Source organism: Cucumis sativus, chromosome 2 (assembly GCF_000004075.3).
Source record: "Cucumis sativus cultivar 9930 chromosome 2, Cucumber_9930_V3, whole genome shotgun sequence".
Lineage (NCBI taxonomy): Eukaryota > Viridiplantae > Streptophyta > Magnoliopsida > Cucurbitales > Cucurbitaceae > Cucumis > Cucumis sativus.
In genome coordinates, this window is record NC_026656.2 from 24,603,464 (window position 1) to 24,627,725 (window position 24,262).

Consider the following 24,262-nt stretch of genomic DNA (forward strand, 5'->3'; position numbering starts at 1 on the left):
TTTAATAAATGTTATTGATTATATTATTAGTTTTGTCTTAATAATCCAAATCCAATAAACTAACATCCTAAGTTGTTTGATGAATCTTAAACAATATGTAGAGACGACATACATGGATCAATGTTCGAGATCAACTTAAAGGGTCTATATATAGGGATAAGGTTGGATACCTTATCTTGGTAACATTATGGATAAGGCTCACTTTGTATCTGATACAAACACAATGATCCAACGTGTTTGTGTAGGTGACATATGAGTAAGGATATCTTATGCAATGAGTTTGCATAAGACCGAACCACAAAATAGTAACCATTAAATGAAACTCCATTAACTAGTTAGGTTTCTATATCCTAGGTAACTTATCTTAATCCTAAGTGTATTATGAACTCCTGTTTGCAAGAGATTGTCCTTTGATTTGTACGGGTGAGAGTGGTTAGATCGTCGACTCAATATGTTTATCATTTTAGTGACAAGATAGAGTGGGGAGCTGGAAACATAATTAAACAAGATGAAATTCACTTATTTCCTACTTTAGGGTAAGTAGATATGTGTTTCCTTAAATGTTGTTTTTAGGATTTGAACAAATGATCCTACCCTCTCTATAGCACGAGAGAGGTTTCTGTTTATTGGTTGGACCATAAACAGTCTTCTATCACTGACAAACAGTGACAATGAACATCATATTTTTAAGAATGTTGTATTTTAAAACTTGTAAATTATATTTATGCTACACTTTTGTATGTAAATTTTGAAGGCATTGAATATAGGTTGAATGACATTGTATTAGGGGACGTGAACAATGAACCACTGGATACTAACATTCTTTCTTAATCTTTCTTATTTAGGTTTGTGAAGGTGAAGTAAAGGGAAACCTAAAAGAGTTAAAGAGCAAAAGTAGCTAATTATGACAAAGTTTTGAATGAAAGGCTAAAGTTTAGAGAAATAAAACAAACAAGAAAAGCAACAAAGAAAGTCCCTAACAAATGGATGCAAACAAGGAATGACACCAAAAATGCTTCCCAAAATTAATATTGGAACTTACTTTTAGAATAGTAAATCAAATAACCACAATTTTAAAAACTAAAAGTCAAATCACCACAGAAATTTAATTCAAACATATTTGGAAAATAGAGAATAATAATAAGAGATCGAAAAATAAATAAAAATAAAAACTCCGACCTGCCGGATTCGAACCAGCGACCTAAGGATTTATCTGTCACACAACTACAGTCCTCCGCTCTACCAACTGAGCTAAGGTCGGTTCTTGAAAATGCAAACCAAATAATTTCAAGTTTTTAAATTATTACTTTCAACACATACAAAGGAAAGAAAAGAAGAAGAAGGTATGGTACCATCTCTCAAAAAAATTATTTTATTTTATTTCTTTTCTTGATATGGTGATATACCATGATTATACTTATAGATACCAATCTTCAATAAATGTTGATAAAGCACTAATACATCCATGTTTGAAATATAACATATATTTGAATCAAGGTTGATGTACTGATATGACAATCTTCATTGTGGAAATATTTTTATATACTTATCATTGAAATATGTAACTATTGTTGGTATGCTTTATATTGAGTACATCAATAATAATAATATAAATAAGTTATTGGCATTATATTGTACTTATATACCAATGTTAAACAAATTTAATTACCAATACACTTCTGTATAGTTTCTTTAGGTGTAGGTAGGTCAAATTCTAGGGTTTAAACAATGAAGGGATGAATAATCTTTAACTTCTTCACCATGCATTATATTGAAATACAATAGTACTGTGTCGTTGTCCATGTCTTTACCGGTAACATATATATAAAGCCTTGTGAGTGTTCGAGTAAAACATTAGTCATAGTTAGGGTTTTGGTTAAATAATCTATATATGGTTCTTCCTTCATTCTCATATTGCACGTAATAGACCTAAGCTAAGAATAGACAAATACCATAATTTAACTTGATCTTTATTTGAACCAGTCCCCTCAACCTAATGCAAATGAACTAATAAGGTGGTATATGTAATGCTTTCATTACCGTTATAATAGTTAATTTAGGAATTAATTCGTCGTATAAATAGTACGCTTCCCCTAGGAGAGAGTCGGGTCGATTTTCTTTAGATTAGTCAATTTAGGCTATTAATTATTATGACTAAATGGATGGATAAATTTACCATTAAGAGATGTTTGGAGAAGAAGTAATTAAGTCTTACGTTATTATAATTTGGTTATATAATAGTTTGTATTTGGAGTATAGATTATTTTAATTTTAATTCTAATAGTATGTGTTCAACAAAAAAATTATGGACTAATTGCAAATTGTCACGTCGCTTACCAAATTAATGACAAAAATACAAATAATTGAATTTGATACTAATTAAAGGTTTGACATGTGTCCCAAATTAAAATCGAACACATAAATTTAGAGCCACGTGTTTTCATCATAATAGTTAAATTAAATATTATTTATTTAGGCTAAAGTTTAATTGAGTAAAAGAATAGGCTTTAATTTAGTTCAAAATGCTAAATGAGACAATATTCATATAATTGGGCCTAAGAGTCATATCCATGAACCAATCAAGCCCAAGTCCATAAAACCCACTAAAGAATTCTATCAATAGAAAAGTTCTCTTCATTTGTGGAGGTTGAGAAATTTTTTACTAAACGCCTAAAGAGAATTCTCCCAACAACAAGAATACTACTTAACTCTTGAAGTTTGAAGCTGACCACCTCATTTGAAGATACAAACTTTTTTCAACTTCAAGAACATCACATGTTCCTATTCCTCAAATCAATTGTACACATTCAACCGAGAAAGAATTAGAGGATTAAGTACTCTAGAGATCGAATCAGATTGTATCATAATCTACATAAATACAAGTTCAACTCTACGAAACATGTTTCTTCGAAAACCTCGTACGAGCAATATGTGTTTGAGGTGTAAACTATTTTTTGTTCGAGAAAGAAAGAGTAAATATTGTAGCAAAGAATAAAAAATGATTAATGTAAACTAGTAAATACGGTAACAAATAGAGAGTTTTGAAATAATGTTTTCTTTCGCTAATTTGAAACTTTTAAATAATACTGTTGTGTAATTAACTTCAATCATTTGTCACTTTAGGTTTCTTCTTTATCCTTTCATCTAATCACATGTCAAATCATGCTTCGACTTCTCGTACGCTTTTCTATGATATATGTCCTCTTGTTATTTATTGTTTTTAAATTTTTTTTTCAAGTTAACCTATTTGTTGAAAATAATGTGATCAAAATTCCACATAAGTTAGATAAGGGAATTATCACGAGTACATAAGGGAGAACAACTATCTTCATTGGTATAAGATATAATAAAATCATGAACATGTATATATGTGCAAAGTAGACAATATTGTACAAGTATGAAGATATTTGGAGGGGCATATCCATTCTCTAGTGACATTGGTATGAACGATTCTGGAAGGCAATTATGTGTAAGAGTCTAAATTAATTCATGTATGAATGTTATATATTAATGCAATTATAAGATTGATAAGACGTTTTCTGAACAAAATACAATGAAGAGTGAAGGTCTAAAATCAACGTAAAAGCTTAGAATATAGTTAATACAATATTAGTTGGAAGTTTCTTAATTATAACCTATTTTTCTTGCAGCGAGACGGCTAATATTATATATATATTATTTTTCCAAATAAAAAGACTTGTTTAGAGACTATAATTTATGGAGATTTGACATGAGGAAAGAAGGCTTTGTGTAGAGACTATAATTTAAGAAGTTACACACACAAGAAAATTAGAAGTAAGCCACAATTAACATTTTGTTGTTGCCATTTTTGACATTTGCATTAGCTGTTAGTTTATTGAAAATTTTAGCATTAGCATTAGCTTTGACATTGGTTATAACTTGGACTTGGCGTTAGGGTTGAAATTGACAATAGTAGTGTGGAATTAGCATTTGCATTAGATAATAATATATTGAAAATTTTAAAAGCTATGGAAGAACCACATAGGCAAATAGAAAGAGAAATGCAAACGTAATAATTCCGTTTTCAAATGACACAGTGAGAATACTTTATAGAGAGAGAGATATATATGCAAAAAGGTTAAAAATGTTAGAAGAGAAAGAGGAATAATGAATTTTATAGAAGAGAAACATTTTGAGTTGGAAACGAGTTTTAGACATGTGCGTGAGCACACATCATGTAATTAATGTTCTGAGTTTAGAATGAGAACTCTCATACGTGAACGAACTGTGTTTTCATTCTCCACAAGATATTCCACTAAATTACTATCCTAATTCAAACCTTTTTGCTGTTTTTCAAGCCATTTACAAACAACATCTCAACTCACAAGTTTCTCAACTCATTTCACTTCCCAATTTGATTTCCATAATGCAATATCATATGGAGATGGCTTTGCATTTTTCTTAGCCCCTGTTGGTTGGCCAATCCCTCCAAATTCAGGCTCTTCCTTGCTTGGACTTTACAATTCCAATACTCAGTCCCTTCCAATTATTCACATTGAGTTTCAAATTGGCTTAAATAATGATGTTTATTCTCCATATCAACATATGGGTATTAATATTAACTCTTCTTCTTTCTCTAATTCCACTCCTTGGGATGCTACTTTACATAATGGAGATTTTGCTGATGTTTGGATTTCTTATGATTCTAAAACCAAAGATTTGAGTGTGTCATGGGAATATCAAAGGACAGGTTCACCAGTTGAAAATAATTTCTTGAGTTACAAGGCTGATTTAAGTGATGCTCTTCCTCAAAGGGTTATGTTTGGATTTACATCTACCACTGGTGTTTATTCATTGTCCCCTTTCATATCTGTTTGGGAATTTGATACCAGTTTGAGTATATGAAATTGTTGTAGCTATTGCTGTTTCTGTTGGAGTTGTTTTAATTATTAGTTTGGGATTATTTGGACGTAGGAGATTAACAATGGTGAAGAAATGAAGGAAGCCAAAAAGTAACGAGAATGAATCGTGCTAGTTAAAGTAGATAAACTCTCTAATTTTAGAGGCGTTTTTTATTGTATGTTGAATTTTATTCTCCCTAATAATATAATAAATTGTTTTTCATATAACTGTAAATGTAGTTAATATATGAATACCACGTAATTATTTGTATCAATTCACACTTTACTACTTTATCTTTATTTGTAGATTAGATGAAAAACTGTAACTTAGTAAATAATATAAAAGATGTATAACATGAATATAAACCTACAGTACAGTTATCAAAAGTTTACATTTTCTAATACAATTAAATTTGGATGCATGCAAAACCAACAACAACAGTGCAAGTTCTTCTATCCTTTAAACGTTTTCCAAATATTATTTCCAATGTGTAATTGTTACTGGAATGAAAACTACAAGCAAAACAAAAACATTAACTTTCACACAACTACGTGGACTAAAAACAAATAACAGTAGAATGGCAACTTAACCACATCACATTCTTCTTGTTCAACGACCCATGTCAAGACTAACCGTGAAGGAATGTTCATTTGAGCTTGTCGATGTGGAAGGAGCAGGGTATGTAGGAACAGGCATTTTATTTGGAAGATTAGGCATCATTGTCTCAAAGCTTAGAACTTGAATCACTTGTTTTATGGATGGTCTAAGATTAGGGTCTGGATAAGCACTCCATAGTCCAACTAGCATCAAACACTCAACTTGTTTCTTGTCATAATCAGAATGTAATTTCTCATCTATCCCAACATGCAATTGTCCACTCCCATAAAGATCCCAAACCCACTCTACTAAACCCTTATGGGATTCTTCTTCCAAAGACGTTCTTGACTTTTTCCCCGTAGCAATCTCTAAAGCGACCACTCCAAAACTAAATACATCAGATTCCTTACTAGCTCTATTTGTACTTATGTATTCTGGTGCTAAGTACCCCAAAGTTCCAGCCAACCTAGTTGTTCGAGCACCCAACTCATGTTCCATTAATCGAGCAAGCCCAAAATCTCCAAGCTTGACATTAAAGTTTGAATCCAACATGACGTTACTAGATTTAATATCTCTATGAACCACACACTGTTCCCATTCTTCATGGAGATATAATAAAGCAGAGGCTAGACCTAAAGCAATCTTATATCTCACAGTCCAACCAAGAGGGGTTCTTTTCCCAAATAGATGAGAATCAAGACTACCATTAGACATGAATTCATAAACCAACAAGAACTCACCTTTATCGTGACACCAACCAATGAGTTGCACCAAGTTTCGATGACGAAGCCGACTAATGATCTTCACTTCGGTTATATACTCATTTCTCCCTTGTCTCGAACCCCTTGATATTTTCTTCACAGCTACTGTCAAATCTATGCTTGGTATGTAGCCTCTATACACTGCACCGAATCCTCCTTCCCCTAGCTTCCTCTCATTAGAAAAGTTGTTGGTCGCCATGGCAAGAAGCTTGTGAGAAAACCTTCTTGGCCCAGCCCCTGTTTCCAAATCATCATTAATGGATGTCAAATTCACTTCCTCAAGATTTTCTTCCTCTCCTAATTTCCTTTTCTTTCGCTTCAACCACCAAAGTACAGCAAATAACACAATTATTAAAACCCCAACTGAAACTGTTACACCTACAATGACAGTAACTTTGTTTCCACTATCTTTACTTGGTTGCTTCATATCCAATGTAGAGTTGAATTCCCAAGAAAACAGAGTATGTCTTTCCACATTTGCACCATTTGCTCCTGTAATTCCCACTGTCACCCATTCAGGAAGAATATCCCTTAGATCAATATGATAACTCAAGGTAGTATTTTCTAATGAAGTAGATGTCTTTTGGTATTTCCAAGAAACACTCAAGTTTTTAGTGGTTGAACTGTAGTCAATCCACACATCAGCCAAATCCCCACTATGTAACGTAACGTTAAAATGAGTAGTATTAGAAGAAGAGACAGAGTTAATATTGATACCCACATGTTCATAAGAAGGATCCCACTCATCATTGATATGAGTATCAAATTCAACATGAAGAATTTGGTTGATAGGGGTGTTTTTATAGGTCTTGTTGTAAAGTCCAAGATACCCACCAGCTGAATTTGTAGGGATTTGAGAGTCAGGTGGAGCTAAGAAGAAAGCAATCCCACTACCATATTTTGTTCGATTTTGTGTATCAATAGAGAAGGTGAAATGGGTTGAGAAATCAGTGAGTTTTCTAGTTTTAGAGTCCCAAATTGGGATTGTATCTTTGTAAATAACTCTACCAACATGGGAATAAGATTTAGGGCCACTAAGCAAAATCTTTCCATTAGAAGCAACAGCATCTCCTTGATATTGCATGCTGTTATCAATGGAATCGAATTGGTGTTGTTTGAATGAAACTGAAACAGCAAGGAAAGGAAGATGAAGAAGAAGAAAAAAAAGACTTGGGATTGAAAGAAGGTACAAGAAAGTACCCATTTGATGATTCAAGATCAATGTTTGATGAGTAATGGGACGACATTTGGAGTTTGTAATCTTAATATAAGGGTTTTTCTTTCTTTCTTTCGTTTTTTTAATGAGAATTTCCAAAAATCATCCCTAAAATATTGGCAGTTGCAATTATACAATTAAATTTACAAAATTAAACTATAGTATTTATCTAAATTTTAAAATTCAACTCTTAAATTTCATAGTTGTATAAACGGCAATCATTATCTAAGTTTGATGATTCAATTATTGTTATTTGTAGATCCAACTTTTACGATTATTGCAAGTTTGAGAGTCAAATTTCAACACTTTTATAAATTTAGAAGTCGGTTATTATTTGAAGTTTGAAAGTGTAACTGCAACTACCACAATAATTATTTTTGTAATCTTTTTTATATTTAATGAGAAATTATTTTCCTTACCCTTTTGGAGAAATTCATTGATACGTGGATTAGTTCACACAATTTAGCATTTTTCATATTCATATTGAAAATTTGGTATTAATGACTTTGGAGCTATGGTGTGAAAACGTTTGATTCTTCTCTAATGCCAAGTCACAATTTGACCAAGTTTATATTCACTTTTTAATTTCTTAAACTTTAATTTTCTTTTTTTTTTTTTATCATTACACACTAGATTTTTTTTATTTGTCGACATAAAAGATTTTTAAAATAAGAACGACATAGAAGAAAATCAACAATATTACATATTAATTATCATCTTAAAATTTGATGGTAAGACGATATTCTACTTTGAAAAATGATTAACTTTGGCATGAAATAGTTGATTTAAATAATTCAACCATAATAAAAATTTGTCAATAAAGTTTTATTTTATATTTGTGATAAGCAGATATACGTAAAGATAGACATTAACAATTTTAGTGATAAGACACTAATATACCGTCTTAATCTATTCTAGTTTACTACTAATAGGAAATAAATGTAGTCTATAATTATAAATTAAAAATGTATAATACACAAGTATTGTCAAATAACAATTTTAAAATAACATGGAGAGTATAATGCATTGAATAATAATTTATAAAAGAAAATTTGTAGTGAACCCAAGAGTAAGTATGTATTACTTGGTAGGCACTCATTTGACCAAGTGCTTTTCTTGTGGTTTTCAAATAATCAACTTGTATTTTTTTTTTTTTTTTTTTACTTTTCTTTTCTCTATATAAAACTAAGTTTTTCTTAGTTCTTCCATTCTTAAGAAATAATAGGAAAAGCTTTGGAAGTTTATTCTATTGACACTCTTTATTTATTGGTCTCTCTCAAGTGATATTATTTTATATTGTTTTTAGCATCAATGATTGAGTTATTTTCCATTCTCTTCAACGGTGGTGTTATGTAATTTTTGGTATTATTTAGTTGGGGTTAGATAGTTATGGATTGTTTATTTCCCATGTTCCCTACTTTCTTTGTTTTAGTGGATTGATTTCTTTAATACAAACCTTCGACTTTTTAGAAGAAAAAAAACATTTTTAGTTCTTGAGTTTTGATCTATAGCTTTATTGTGTGATATGTAACATTAAAAAATTACAAAAGAAATATCTACATTTATATTCTCCATTTTCTCCATCTTTGTTCTCTTTAATTTTAATGGACTAATTAATATTTTGATGATAACAACTGACAAACATGTTTTAGTTACGCATTGTTTTAGTACTTTTTAAAGTGTCAGTTACTTAAAGTTTGAAATAATAAAGGAAACACAATTTAAATCACTCAAACCAGGCTAAAGAAAAAATCAATCAAATGAAAAATTGATAAGCAAAACAAAATCATCGAAAAATCTTAATATGGGGATGATGTGGTATATGACTCGATGGTCAATTAGTAGCGTTTTAACTCTAAGTTGTGAAAATCAGAGTCAAATTAGTAGTGACATAACCAAGTGAAGCTTGAGAAGTGGAGTAGGCCAGTTGCGTCGAACTACTATAAATTTTTTTGTCTTTCTCTTATTTGATTTTGCAATCAATTATTTTATTATTGTTTTGGGTAAATATATTCTAGAATCGTGGGTAAAATGATCCAAGAAGAGAAAGAGAAGACAGAAGGGACTAGGGTCCAACATAGCAAGACTTAAAAGGGATGAAACCCTAACGTGCCTAGCAAGAATGTTAGGCCCGTCAACGTAAGCTTAAAGAAGATCCATACGCAACTTGTTCAAAATAGCCCAATCACCTTGACCTTGGCGAAGGATGAGGCCGAGGTCGTCCTTCTTTGTTTGGGTCTATTTGGGCCTTGGAAAAATAATTGTTTGGGTCAAAAAGCCCAAACCAGCCAACCTTGCCTCGACTTTAGCCTCGACCAAGGATGAATTAGAATGAGACCTAGGCTAACCTTCCCCGTTTGATGAACAAAGCATATGTTCTATTTGAGCCATGGAAAGATAGTATTTTCGGGTCAAAAGCCCAAACCAAACTCCTATATCCATCCTTGGTCGAGATCGAGCTTAACAATTTATAAACAGAAAAAACTCTGACCAATTTAGCTTGAGAGATAACATATTTTAATTTATCTAAGATTAGGAAACTCGATGGTTCAACATGAGGTAACTAAAACTTTCGACTTCTTTATTTAAAAAGTTTTGTTATTGGGTTAGACATCACACCTATTTTTCTTTTGTTTTGCAAACCATCTCCATCTTAAATTACAAATCCAACTTAGAGTGGAACTTAGGTGTGTTTTTCCTTAATTGGGCATTGATAGTTATATTTTATTTTATACAAAATTAATTGTTCATATTTGTATTTATATTATCAATGTTGTTGTGAAAATTAAATTAGATGCTTGAATTTGTTTATGTCAATTTATTGGTCATTTTGAAGTGAAAGCATATGCATGGAACTATGGTTAAAATTAATGCTTTAATTTGCTTAATTTGGTCCCCCGTTCTGTAAAATTAATGTTTTAATTAGTTTTAGTTAATTAAAAACCCTATCACTCTTTCTATTGGGTTGCCATATCAATTCTACAAACTCTTCACATCACTCTCTCTTCTACATGCCCAATTCTACCCAAAGTTTTATTCTATTTAATTACATTTTAGGTGATGACAAACCATCTCTCACACGAAACCTGTCCAACGTCCTCAAACTTACAAGGTTGCTTTAGCCACAAAACCCGAACATACAAACACAAAATTCCATTTTATATACAATATTTGACTTCCGCTTCATTGCCGATCTCACTTTTGACCGACATCGTTCCTTAATTTCATCCATCAATATAATTATTCATGTAATGTCTTTTTGACTTTAAGAGAAGAACATGAACAAGCTGAGATTACATCCAAACGAAAGAGATCCTAATTAAGGACATGGTAGTATGGTATAAAGAAAAACTTAGAAAAATTAAAAGTCACTTTCTTCTATACCAACAAGAATCACTTTCCTTTTCGATAAGGCAATCATAGTAACTCCAAACTTAAGCATGTTTAACTTGAAATTTTTTTACGTTGACTGACCTTCTTAGATTTTTTTTAAGATGAATGTGAGTGAGAACAAAGTATGTTGAAATGACTTGTTGTTGGTTGTGGGGACAACTTTCACTCTAATAAACCTTCAACATAACTAAGAATGACAATGTTGTCAGGTTGTAGAGACATAAGGAAATGTCAGGGTCGTCAGTTACTGAATTCAATTTTGAATCCTGGTTTGAATCTTGAGCCTGATGTGTTACACGAGAAGCAAGAATGACAATGTTATTAGCCAGGTCATAGGGGATCTAGAGGAATATCAAGATTGTTAGTTGACGAATTCAGATTCTGAATCCTTATTCGAATCTTGGGCTTGAGGTGTTACACTTTTCCTATTAAGCCTAAATACCTTAAAGTGTGCAGAGAATCAATATCATATACGTATTTGATATTGATACATCCATATATGTTGTAGGTACGTGAAATAGAGTATCTATCTTTTATTTATTTATTTATTTCAAATTCGTGAAGGGGAGATGAGCCAATCAATGTTTTTTTTTTTTTTTTTTTGGTATATTTGTAATGAGTTTTGACCCTATAACTCATAGCTCACCTAATTTCATACAAATGTTATAGATACTAACAAATTAAATAAATGATAAATATATAAAAATTAAAAAACTTTATCTGCTGATAAATACATGCATGCCCATATTAGTGTCAATTGTCAAGTGTCAAAAACTAATCATCCCATTTGTTGTGCATGTTTCTTAATATGGTGCCATAGTTTCTATGTAATCATATTGGTTGAATTTCAAAACAAATTGGAGATAGTGGAGTTAGTTTAGAGTTTTGGGAAACTTTATATATTTTTTTCCTATTTTCTTAATTTATTTAAAAAAAATATATTATTTATTTAATATTATATTTTCTCGATATCCATATTTTTGCTATGTCTCATTTTTACAACACGTTATCAGCACGAGGTCCAACTGTTTCCTCTGTCGAAGGTACATTTTGAAATGTTACCATGAAAAATCTTGCAAAACTAGAACTTATGGTCCTTCACATTAAGGGTAGCAATTATTTACCATAGGTTCTTGATGGTGAGATACATCTCAATGCCATGAATCTCGGAGATACAATTAAAGAAGTAAATGGACTGACCCATAAAGAAAAAAATGAAAGCCATGATTTTCCATTGTTATCACATTCATGAGGATTTGAAGTACTCAAAATATTTAACAATAAATGTATATGTGTGTACCAGTGAAGAATACTAAATGTATATATGCAATACTTCAGGTGTATCAAACATATCACATGCACCAAGCGTATCAAATTTGTTTAGTGTACTAATGAAACATAACAAGTTTATTAATAGTGCATCAAGTGTATCAAACTCATCATTGAAGCCTTTAAGTATATCAAAGCCTAAAGGGTATCAAGTATATTAAGAAGAATCAAGTGTAACAAAAAGTATTAGGTGTTTCGAGTGTATCAAAGGGTATTGAGTATATCAAAGAGTATTATGGTGCATCAAGTGTATCAAAGGTCCAAAGCTTATCAAGAAGTGTCAAATATATATTAAGTGTATGAAGAAGTATCAAATGTATCAGATGTATATTAGTAACGAAGACATTTGTGACATTTTATATTTTGTACATGTGGGTTGGGCTTTATTTTTACAACTTTTGCAAACAATAAATTTATGTGCTATGAACTTAATTATTATAACTTGTTTTGTCTTTTTTGCAAATACCTCTAGTTTTTAACTCATTTTGAAAATTCAAACGTATTTTTTAAACTTTTGAAACTTCATGAACATTTTTTATCTGTGTAGGGGCATTCTTTTTTATAATTCAACCTATTTTTAATAGCCATAGGATCCATCAATGACTATTGAGATTCAACTAATGACGGTTGAATTGTGGAGTTGTAATGATCTTAGGCTTTTGATGGATTGGCTGGAGGTGGTGTTGATGTGTTTTGTTTGTAAAGTGTGCTTGGCCACACTCACTACTAGAAAAACTAGTTTCCATGACTTTTAAAATATGTCATCACTAGATTTCGTGATTCTATTTTTTCGATTGTGTAATCCACATCAATGTAAGTCGATAGATAATTTGTAGAGAAAGTATCACAATTAGATATTTTATGATATTTATTTCAATCAAAATTAATTATTTAATGATACTTAATTATTTATATCACGTCATTGTCAATCTATTTGTATTATTTCTCTAGCATGTTCCAACTCATGAAGTAAGCACCGTAAAGCATCGGGTGAACTTTGAATAGGTATCATTGATGAAAATCCAAAACCTATGTTTGACTTTTTGTCCTCGTCGTATATGTAAGTATCTAATTGTTACAATGATCAAAGTAGTTGAATAAACAAAACAACATAAGTTAAAAAAAATGTTACTTTTTCGTTGTCGATTATTAGAAGGTGTCGTTGGCCATACATTCTTACCATTCGTATCATAATCGAATGCAGTCCCAACTGGTGCGACAATAATGTGTCATTTTTTTATCCCATTGCCAAGAAATAAGAAGTACCGTCCTACTTTGGAGTGGTTGCAACACAAGAATGACATCAAAATAGAATATTACACAAAAAGCACACTAAAGCCTCTATAAAACCTTGCCTTAATCCTTCTCGATGTCTCATTCGTACTAGAAGTTTGTTTTTTTAAAAAACTTTTTCAACCTTCTTTTCTACTTTTACTTTAATTTGTTTGGAATTTCTTTTTCGTTTCAAGGATTTTGGCTTCAACTACAAAAAGAAAAAAAAGGTTAAAACAATTTTTTTTGGGTGTGTTGTGTCACAACTTATGTACAAACAAAAAACTACAGAATGAGTGTAGAATCACACTTACATTTTCATCTTGCTTTGATGATCCGCCATCTTATTCTTCCATATTTTGAATAGAAACACCAATTTTCGTGTTATGAGAAATGTTTTTCGGTCTCAATAAGATGTCCTTCACATACATACAAACTATAATTGGTTACATGAATTCATAAGTACACACATCCAACCCAAAGTAAATGATACGAAAACAACATATTTAACCTTCCGCATGGTCTTCATTTAGTTCATCATCGTGTTTATCGTTGTCTATTTCACCCTCTTTTGAACCCTTCTATTTTCTCTATTTTTTCTCTAGCTCTCTAATATGTGCCATCATTTTTAGCTTTCTCTTTCGCCTCATTGTACCCTCATTTTTGTTAAGTTTAGAAACTTGTTTTTGGGTACGAAAATATTCGGTTGACATGATAAACTTACCCATTCCACTAAATCTCTTAGAGGATCTTTGGTTCCTATGTTTGTGATAGGATATCATCACTTATCAGTGCTTTAACACCTTCGACCTTTTGATTGATTGATATTTATTTATTTCATTCTATCAAAATGAAAACCGGCAAAAAAACAAAAAAATCATTAACCAATAATGGTACAAAATATCAATCAACCTCACTTGCTATACTATCAATGACTTCTTGAGTGCTTTTGTCAGGAGTATTTTCATCCTTACCTAATCAAGCATGTTTTCATAAAATACATCGCTCAGTTGGTTCTTCGTGTTGTGACTTGTTTTTCTGCATCCAGTATTACATAATCACACATTTACATTTTATCTTACTAATTTTTTTGAGAGATTAGCGTACCCTTTCCGCTTCAATAATCGATTGTTGTACATGTACTTTTTTCTCTTCTCCTTGTTCGTACTGTTCATGATCTAATAAAGTACCAAATAAATTATCAACATGACATAATTCATAAATAAAAGTAATAATACTTTTAAAGGAAAATCTTTAAAGATATTAACTTAACACTCTTTACCAAATGTTTGTGTTGATTATATACATCATGGTCTAGTAGAGTAAACCAGAAAATATAAAGTTATGTTGGTACCTTAATCAAGTCGTAGAAATTTTCTTTTATTTCCTTCGACACAAGCCTCCAACTCGTGCGTGTAATTGAAACATGTGATCGAACACATTGTTCCAATAAAACTTTTCAATTTTGTTACATTTTCATCGATTGTTGACCATTCTCATTGTAATGAATTACCCTCTTATGTTGTCACGTCTTGCTCCAAAGGTTACTTCATGCGACTAAGTGGAGGCATGTTGCCTAGTCGCCCAATGAGCATCTCTCATGGGATGACACGCTGAACACCTAGTAAGCAGAACAATTTCATAGACTACAATTTTAAACACGGAAGTCAAGCTTGAGAGAAAGAAGAGAACTTCATTAATGAATAACTATAAGAGTACATTTGATCATTGATACACAAATCTTCAAAAAAGGGACGGAATACAGACTCAAGAATAACTCGACTTTACATGCCTAACTTCTACATGCCACTATGTGAAATAAATCAAATTTGTCATATTGTCACGATCAGTTATCAGAATAGGTGTTATATCAAATTTTTAATTTAATATTTCATAGTTTATCACGTCGTATGCCTCTCGCATACTGGATAGTTATTTCACATAATATTTATGCATATTCAATTACGTCCTTGTATACCCTTTTCTCAACTCAAGTGTTTACCACACTCTTTTGCGAAATTGCACCTATGTGTAGTAAACTCAACACGTATAGCAAGTTCCATAAATTCCTCTATACATAACACGTCTTCCAATGCCAGATCACACAACAAGCAAATCTAAATTCCTCTTGAGGATATTTCTTCAAGGTCATTTTGTAAGTTAAGTAAATAAAATAAATTAGGGATTTGAAATCTAAATTCTAATCAACGTAATGTAATTCAAATTGTCTTTATCAATATCTTATAACCCTCTTCACTTTTGGAACCAAACCTGCCGTCAGGCCTTAGTGATTAAACACAAAAAATATCATGATACTATCAACTATTTGGCATTAGAAAGCCACTCAAGAGAGAACATGAAGGTCATGTAAACGTCAAACATATACTAAAAAGGATGAACATCCAAATGAGACTCAATAGATCTATTCATCATATGAATCAACAACTCACAAATACGAAAGGATAGTAATAAAAGTTTACTACTCAATGAATCACAAACAACAACCCCTCCACAATAGCTCTTGCTTTTGCATAAATAGGCAACAAATAAATCTCTAAAAAATCAAAAGACATTGTCTTTACTTCTAGAAACTCATCCAAACGAATACTTCCACATCCACCGCAAATTTACATAGAGGCTAGCAGGACACGTGCTCTCTCTCACATTAATGATTTTTGTATTTTAATATTAATTTTGAAGTGTTATATATATATATATTAAATAATGCTAAAAAAGGGGCATTTAAAAAAATAAAAAATAAAATAGAATATTTTAACAATTATAACAAAATTTTAGATTCTATCACTGATATAAATTGATGGATTCTATGAATGTCTATCAATGTCACTGACAGAAACAATGTCTATCAATTAATAATTATTATTGATATAATCTAAAATATTACTATATATTGTAAATATTTGGTCAAATTTATTATTTTTGACGATTTCACTTGGAATAAATCACGATGATAGTGTAGTGGTTGGGAATACAATTTTAATATTTGAATTAATAGGTATGGATCATACGTAGTAACCTCTTAAATTTGTCTTGGAACTCCACTTTATCATGAGCAATTCCAAAAACCTATAATCCCTTGAAAATTGATTTTTGTTTTTTTTTTTTATAATTTCCTAATAAAGAGATATTTTTCTTTAAAGAAATTAAACTATGTGGACCCACCCAGTTTCTGAAAGAATGAAAAAAAGGAAAAACTGAGCACACCTTATAATTATAATTATAATTATAAAATACAATTAAAAAAAGTGGAGGAAACCCTAAAAATAAATATTTGCCTCTTCACTCTCATAGTCTCACGTGCTCGGTCCACGCCTCCACGCCTCCACGCCTTTTTCTTCTTCCTCTTCAAACCACCACCACCCTCGTTGCAAATACTTACATCTTCTTTCTTCTAGGTCTATCAATAAGGAAAGCAAAAGAAGAGAGGGTGAGGTGCAGTCTTCGAACACACATTGACAGACGGAGGCACCAGACATTCACGTATACAGAGAGTGAGTTTCTTTCTTCTGCAAACCACACACGCAGCATCCGACGCCTGACGGTTTAGGCGGGTTTCGAGCGGTTTTCCTGCGGGGTTTAGCCGTGGGTTTTTCGTGGCGGCAGTTGGTTTTTAGTTCGGTTGCACTGGGTTGCTCAACACCTTGATCTCCGTTCAGAGGAGGTGATTTCGGTGGGTTTTGGGTCTCGGTTTCAGAGGCAGCAGCCGACACCAGCTCAGCTCTCTTGTCTTTCTTCTCGTATTGTTGCTGTCGTTTTCTTTCTTCCGATAACGCTGCTGTAACCTCCCTTCTTGTTACTCTGTCACTGGTATTCTCCCAAAACTCTTTCTTCTTCCTCTTAAAATCGTCATCTCCTCTTCTTCTGCAGCTTAGTGCCGCCGCCGGCTCTCTCGTCTTTGTCTTCCATTTTCAGTTGAAAAACTTTAAATTCATTAAAACTTTAAATTCGTTATATGCTTTGCATTTCAAGATAATAAGTTGAGATTCTCCGCTTTAGCTGCAACTATATGTAGTCTGGATAGCTAGAGATATAGATGTTTACTTTTGTTCCCTTTCAATCGAATCACAATTTTGGTGCTCTTCGATGGTAGAGTTTGCTCCCAACACCAACACTGCTTCTGCCCCCGACGGCCTTCTTCACGATTCTTCTAAGCTTAAGAACTCTGAACCACTTGACTCTTTTGACTCCAAGGCCATCGATTACTCACTCGTCGATTCCTTCCTCGATTACGATTCTTTAAATGACTGGTTTGACGAATTAACATCGCCCAATATGGTCGATACACAAACGCTTCTTCCTGAAGGAGATGCCCATTTGAGTCAATCCGTTCAAAAGTCTGTTCCAGTTATTGATGGAGTTCAATCAAATTTTGTCAGGTCTGAAGATTTTAAAATAGAAATGAAGACGAGTGGTGAGGCTTGTAGTAACTCTACAGATTTCAATTCCATCACTGAAGAAGGGATGCCAAAGGTTACCTTGGTTCTTGATGGTGAGGCTTGTAGTAACTCTACAGATTTCAATTCCATCATTGAAGAAGGGATGTCAAAGGTTAGCTTGGTTCTTGATGGTGGGTGCATTTCGAAGGTTGAGTTGGAGTCTGAAGCGGATGATGGTGAAGGTGATGTGGAGTCAGAGGGCACAAGTTCAGCTTCAACATCTAGTAGTAGTAGCTCTGGGGGAAGTAGCGACAATGAAGTAGATGAAGAGGAAGAGGATTCATCTTCTTCCACTAGTGCCGGTTGCGATGATGAAGAAGAGAAGGAGAACATTGTAGAAGCGGAGGGAAAGAGAGAAATTGGTGAACTTGAAGAAGGTGAGATAAGGGATGCTGATGATGAGGACGAAGAAGCTTTTGCAGATGACATGGTTGCGTGGGATAATGACGGTGAAGACCTCAAGGAGGATGACGAAGACCTTGATGGAGAAGAGGAAGAGGCTGGGGCTGAAGGAGGGCCAATTACTTCTAAAAATGAGCTTAAGGTTCGTTTTCTGTTTACATCCTGATGCTTGCAAGTAGTCCTTTGGACTTTGTACACGTTTAAATGAAGACTGTATTTTCGGTGCCCAAGGTTGATGTTGCAATTTATTAATAGTCAATATTGGTGCATTTCTTCTTTTTGGCTTGCTTGTAGGTTCTTCCTCCAGTTCCTCAAGTGCATGCTACGTTGCAGCCGCACCACCAAATGCTTCCTGTTGGAGTTGTTTTGTCAGTAAGTACCTCGATTTTAATAGAATTAAGTACTTCAGTTCTTTCTTTGTTTTCCCATTTCATGGTTTTCATTGTTTATGCAACTAAACGATCTTTAAGAGGCAGCCCTTCTGAGTATTGATGTTATGCAATTATACTTGAGTTGAATTTGAAGTTCTGTTACTACTTTTCAGATGCTTGGCAATCAAGTCATTGTAGAGGGTGTTGAGAAGCACAATCCTCTCAGCGAAGGCTCTATTCTTTGGATAACTGAAGCTAGATCTCCATTGGGGTTGGTAGATGAAATCTTTGGACCTGTAAAAAATCCTTACTATTCTGTAAGGTACAATTCTGAAAGTGAAGTTCCTCTTGGAATTAGTGGTGGTACCCACGTCTCCTTCGTTCTTGAGTTTGCAGATTATGTTCTAAATAACAAAGACCTATACAAGAAGGGGTATGATGCATCTGGAGTGAATGATGAAGAGGTGTCAGATGATGGTGAGTTCTCAGATGATGAGAAAGAGCTTGAGTTCAAGAAAATGCAAAGGTTGGCTAAGAGGGCTATGAATGATAACCAACAGATCAATGCAAACAAAAATAATGGTAGGAAGAAGAAAAACAATGCTAAAGCCAGGAAATTTGGTGAGCGTACATTTGAGAATGCGAATGTTCCTGATGAGCCCAAGAAATTTTACGGCCAGTGCACTCCTGAGCAAGCAAAAATATCTGAAGGCAGAAAATTTGATCACCCTACACCACATCAAGCAAAGATGGATATGGTTAGGCCATCTCCGAATCAAAACCAGCAAACTGGCCCTCCTTTGGCACCATTTGTATATCACGGTGGTTGTCCAAACCCTTCAGTTGCAGAACAATGCTTTATGAATGGAACTGGTATTATGTCATCGTTTCCCCCTACGTACAACCCCTGCTTTACACCAGCAATGAATGGTATTAGGCCAGCAGAAATGCCATTTCAGTTTCAGCAGCAGCAGAATCCGTTCTTTCCCAACGGTCTTCCAATGAATGGCATGCCTTGGTTATTACAGAATCCTGCACAACAAATGCCACAAATGCCTCAAATGCCTCAAATGCCTCAAATGCCTCAAATGCCTCAAATGCCTATGCTGAATACATTTGCTGGAGCAGCTTATCCACAGGGGTTCGTAGGTCCATCATCTGCCCTACCTAATTCCTCGACAGCGGTAGGGGCACAAGGAATCCATTCCGGTGGACTACAGTTTGGACAGAATCAAAACAACTTGCAGCCTGCAGCACAACAATTCAATCCCCCAAACTCGCACCCGCCAGGTACATTTTCAGGAAACGTAGCACCACAACAGTTTAACCAAAACTCATCTTCAAAGCAGGGAAGAAAATCTCATGGTCGCGGAGGAAATCATTTTAGAGGTAGAAGAGGTGGACGACAAAGTAGATGAACCATTACTCGTTTCTTCATGATAGAGGTTTGCATATGTGCAATTCCTAAATTTTGATTACAATCTGTCGTGTACAATCCTTTCATCAATCTGGGTTGGATGAGAATTAGGAAGTTAGTAGTCGCAATCATTTATTTCAGGGGTTAGTTTCTTTTTAATCGCTTGTTGGCTATATTCGTCTTCTCTACTGCACAATTCCTCCTGAGATCTATTTTAGAATTTGTTTAGTCGTGGTTTTATGCTCTAAAATAATTTCTTGCTGTCTCAGTCCGCCATTTAAAACAAGAAAAAAATATATTTGTCTTTTAAAACACATTAACTACTAACATTCTTCCTTGAAACATTTATGTTCAAAAATTTATTAGTGTTTCCATTATTGCTTTCATTCTTATTACAGTAAATTTATTGTGTTGATGTGTGCATATTTATTTATTTGTACTGAAAAATAGGGGGTGAAAAAAGAAGGGATAAAAGATAAGTAATACTGTATTGAAGACTTGTGATATATAACAACCAGAGTAATTTTCAACTTTATTTTTTTCAAAAACTTATGTTTGTGAGGATAGTTTTCAAAGTTTAGTGTATGTTATTGAGATATAGTATGTTTGAAGGAGAAATTATTATTCTAGAATTTTGTGAACTTTTATGTTTTGATTTAAAATTTTGGTTTTTATTTTGTTTGTGAGAAAATTGTTTTAAAATTAGGATCAATTATAGTATTTTTTTAAAGTTCAATAATAGTATTTATGAAACTTTTGTAATAGTATTTTTAAATCAAAATTTGAAGTTAATATAAATGTATTTTTTAAAACCTTTTTTTCTAAAGAAAGTTTTCATCTAAAACTAACAATAAATCTATTTTTAAAATTTTTTTTTTGAAGAGTTAAAATCATTTTTTAAACTTTTCAAAGTTCAGTATTTATTTTTTGTTGGGAACATTCTTATAATTTGACTAAAGATTAATAATTAATAAAACTTAATAAAATTATATATAATTGAAGTATGTAAAATAGAAAATATATATAATTGAAGTATGTAAAATAGAAAATATATAGAAATCATTTCCATATAAAAATGGATAATTTACACATGTAACAAAGTCAAAAAAATATTTATGGTCTGTGTAACAAAAAAAATAATTCATGTACCATAAAATATATATTTTTATAATTTTTTATATTTGTCTTTGAATATTGGTGAAGATTTGTCAATCTTTGCTATTTCTTCTCTTCTATTTCTCTAGATCTTTTTCTATTTTTAAACGATTTATTTTTTCTATTTTCTATTTATCATTTTCAGCAAGATTCTTTGAAATTGTTTTAACATTCTTCTTTATCTTTCTCGTACTCGAGAATATTAAGATCGTTTAAATATTATTTTAAATAATCGACATGATCATTTACTATTGTCACACAATTGTTAAAATTTGAAGTTTTTTTCAATCATTTTTAACAAATTATATGATCGTGTTGACGTGATCAACACGATTTTTTACCATTGTCAATACGATCGTTTACTATGATTAATACAGTCTTTAAAGTTGAAGCCTTTAAATCATTTACTAAACGAACTACACGATTGTGTCGACATGATCTAAACGATTGCTTACAATAGTCAATATAATCATTTAACATGGTTAACACGACTGTTAGATTTTAAGTTTTTAACGATAATTTATATTGGACTACACGATCGCTTATCATAATTAACACGATTGTTTTTCATGGTTTATACAATTGTTTACCGTGGTCAACACTTTCATAGCAGTGCAATAACGTTTCCCACAATTGCTAATAGTGGTTCTTTGTTACAGTGTCATATCTACTACCGTTTCAATTGCCTTCATCGCACCTTCGTCCGCTTGCTATATCTTCAATTGTTGGTAGGTCGTGCCTCTACCTCACCCCTGTCCACCATGGCTCTCTCTCTAACTTACGTTCTCACTATTGTTTTTTAACCGCTGCAAGCAGATTTGCCACCCAATAAAGAATCTCGCTTCTTCCAAAAGCTAAAATCACCATTTGAAGAAATTAATGGAACATAAGTAGAAACCATTTTAGAATTAATTGAGATTAATTTTGGAATTAATAAAAACAATTAGTTCTTGCAATCGGTAATTATACAAGTTTTTTTTTTGTTTTATTTTCTTTGCTATGTTAGTCATTTCCAACATTATCTCCCATGAACGATGGATATAGCAAACAAAACAAAAACAAAACACAAAATTGAAACTTATTTTCTAAAAAAAGTATGAGACCAAATTTAAATATTAATATCTTAAGATTTGAACTGATGCATAGTAAAACAAGATAAAAACTTTGTTATAAGAGAGTGAGTTACCGCCTGAACTTTCAATAACTATGGTTGAGACTCCACAACATATTTGCTCCTTAAATTTTCATTGATTCTATAATGAAACGTGTGCTATCTAAGGCCATGTACATAGAACCTGGAGTCAACATGAAAGTTTCAGAAAAACACCTTTAAACATTTTTTTGAAGAACCAAATATATATATAGTTGTAAATGGTATTTTTAAATATAGCAAAAATGAACTAAAATGATTTTACAAAATTTCAGTTTTATGTCCGTAAACTTGATAATATATGAAATTTTGCAATGTTTTGGTAAATAACTTCGACAATATAACAAATTAAATTTGAGTTTTTTCTATTCCATCTTTATTGTTGGAGGTGTTGGTGAAGAACAAATGTGAGAGACTAATTATGAAAGTCCAAATCTTTAAAATTTTTTTAAACTTCTTTTGATGTTTACTATGATAAAGTAGGTTTTGGCTGTCTTTTTTTTTTTAATCTCAAATTGCCAAGATAGCTACATATGTAATTACAAACTATCAACTTATCATTACACACAAACCCAAATAAATTATAAAGGGTCAAATAAGAATACCACTAATAGAGACAAAGTCTATTAATGATGAAAATATAAAAATATGTAATTAAAATAAAATAGATGATAGGCTTCTATTTATAACTAATAGAAAATCTATATGGTTGATGTTATACTGTGATATAGAGTAATCATGGTCTATGAATAAAACCAAAATGAGTGATAGACTTTATATGATCACTTTCTTTTAGTGATATAACAAGATTAAACTAGAATGGAAACATGCTAGGTAAAGATGAAAATCAAAAGATTAGTGAATCATAAACCAAACTTTATATGATCTGCAAATTAAAATATATTAAACAATGAAATCTTGATAACCCTTGATAGATTGATACCAAATACATACACATATACATTGTGGATGCGTGAGGCTATTAGAGAGACAATACTCCTAGTTGAGATCAATCATGATTAAACTCAATGAATTTATCTTTAAAAATTCCAACTGGAAAGTGGGGACTAATGTTATGAGTCATATTTATTGAATTTATGCCTTAAAATTGATGGTTTGTAGTTTAAATTATATTATATTCAATAAAGTTGTTATTTAGAATTTGTTAGTGAAAATTGAATGCTATAATCTTGAATCCAATAAACTAAGATTCCAATGCTATCTAGTGTAGTCTTGAACTTTATGTAAAGACATAAACGTGGATCAAATTTGAGTATATAGCCCAAACGATCTATAATGTATAAATAAGATTGGCCAACTTATTTTAAAGACACTGTGGATGCATCCTACTTTGTAGTTAGTACAAACGATGTGATTTTGAATTGTTTATGTAGTAGGACCATCATATGTAAAAAGTTTACAATTAAGACTGTAACCATGAAATAGTCAATTTTAAGTTATAACATCGTTAACTATATAAAACTGACTACTCGATTATTGATAACCTATGGTAACTTAATCTTAATCTTGAGTTAACTATGAACTTTTGTTCAAATATAATTTTTCTTAGATCTGCATAAGTGAGATTAGTTCAATAGTGTTGACTCAATAAGCCTCCCATTTCAGGGGTAAGATCGGGTGGATGTCTAAGGACATAGGGTGCAAGACAAAATTCACTCCTACCCGCTTTAGGGTTAGTAAATAGGTTGTTCTCTTAGGGACTGAATTTAAGTCTTGAACGGAGGGGACTCACCCTCTCATTGGTCCGAGAGGGATTTGGTTTATAGGTTGGACCTAAAACTAATTATTCAATAGTGGATCAGTGAGATTTAAGGAGCACAATGAAGTCTCGAGGGTAAAACATTATTTTGACCCAACT

General features: G+C 32.1%; 2 protein-coding genes and 1 non-coding gene across 5 annotated transcripts; 1 reads left to right on the top strand and 2 right to left on the bottom strand.

Annotated features, from left to right (window-relative positions):
• Positions 1 to 1,173: 1,173 nt before the first annotated feature.
• TRNAY-GUA lies at positions 1,174 to 1,261 on the bottom strand. The gene is given in 2 exon segments: positions 1,174 to 1,209; positions 1,225 to 1,261. It is a non-coding gene; the product is annotated as a tRNA-Tyr (tRNA).
• Positions 1,262 to 5,189: 3,928 nt separating this feature from the next.
• On the bottom strand, positions 5,190 to 7,425 carry LOC101203586 (L-type lectin-domain containing receptor kinase IX.1). Its single transcript, XM_004148060.3, has one exon. It carries the CDS (start codon positions 7,423 to 7,425, stop codon positions 5,473 to 5,475), a length of 1,953 nt encoding a protein of 650 aa, XP_004148108.1. The 3' UTR covers positions 5,190 to 5,472.
• Positions 7,426 to 16,743: 9,318 nt separating this feature from the next.
• Positions 16,744 to 20,346, top strand: LOC101203341 (H/ACA ribonucleoprotein complex non-core subunit NAF1). 3 transcript variants are annotated; one of them, XM_031881030.1, is made up of 4 exons: positions 16,744 to 17,259; positions 17,543 to 18,432; positions 18,585 to 18,662; positions 18,835 to 20,346. In XM_031881030.1, the coding sequence occupies exons 2-4, from the start codon at positions 17,725 to 17,727 to the stop codon at positions 20,077 to 20,079; spliced, it is 2,031 nt and encodes a 676-aa protein (XP_031736890.1). In that variant the 5' UTR covers positions 16,744 to 17,259; positions 17,543 to 17,724; the 3' UTR covers positions 20,080 to 20,346. The 3 variants fall into 3 exon arrangements, with proteins under 3 accessions (XP_031736890.1, XP_031736889.1, XP_031736891.1); XM_031881031.1 differs by having other exon boundaries at positions 16,745 to 17,259; positions 17,829 to 18,432; XM_031881029.1 differs by having other exon boundaries at positions 16,744 to 18,432.
• Positions 20,347 to 24,262: the final 3,916 nt, after the last annotated feature.

Excerpts from the sequence above, each read along its gene's own strand:
- LOC101203586 (XM_004148060.3), bottom strand. The coding sequence starts at position 7,425 with ATGGGTACTTTCTTGTACCTTCTTTCAATCCCAAGTCTTTTTTTTCTT.
- LOC101203341 (XM_031881029.1), top strand. The coding sequence starts at position 17,536 with ATGGTAGAGTTTGCTCCCAACACCAACACTGCTTCTGCCCCCGACGGC. Across the intron at positions 18,433-18,584 it reads CTTCTAAAAATGAGCTTAAG|GTTCTTCCTCCAGTTCCTCA; the intron begins GTTCGTTTTCTG and ends GCTTGCTTGTAG. Across the intron at positions 18,663-18,834 it reads CTGTTGGAGTTGTTTTGTCA|ATGCTTGGCAATCAAGTCAT; the intron begins GTAAGTACCTCG and ends ACTACTTTTCAG.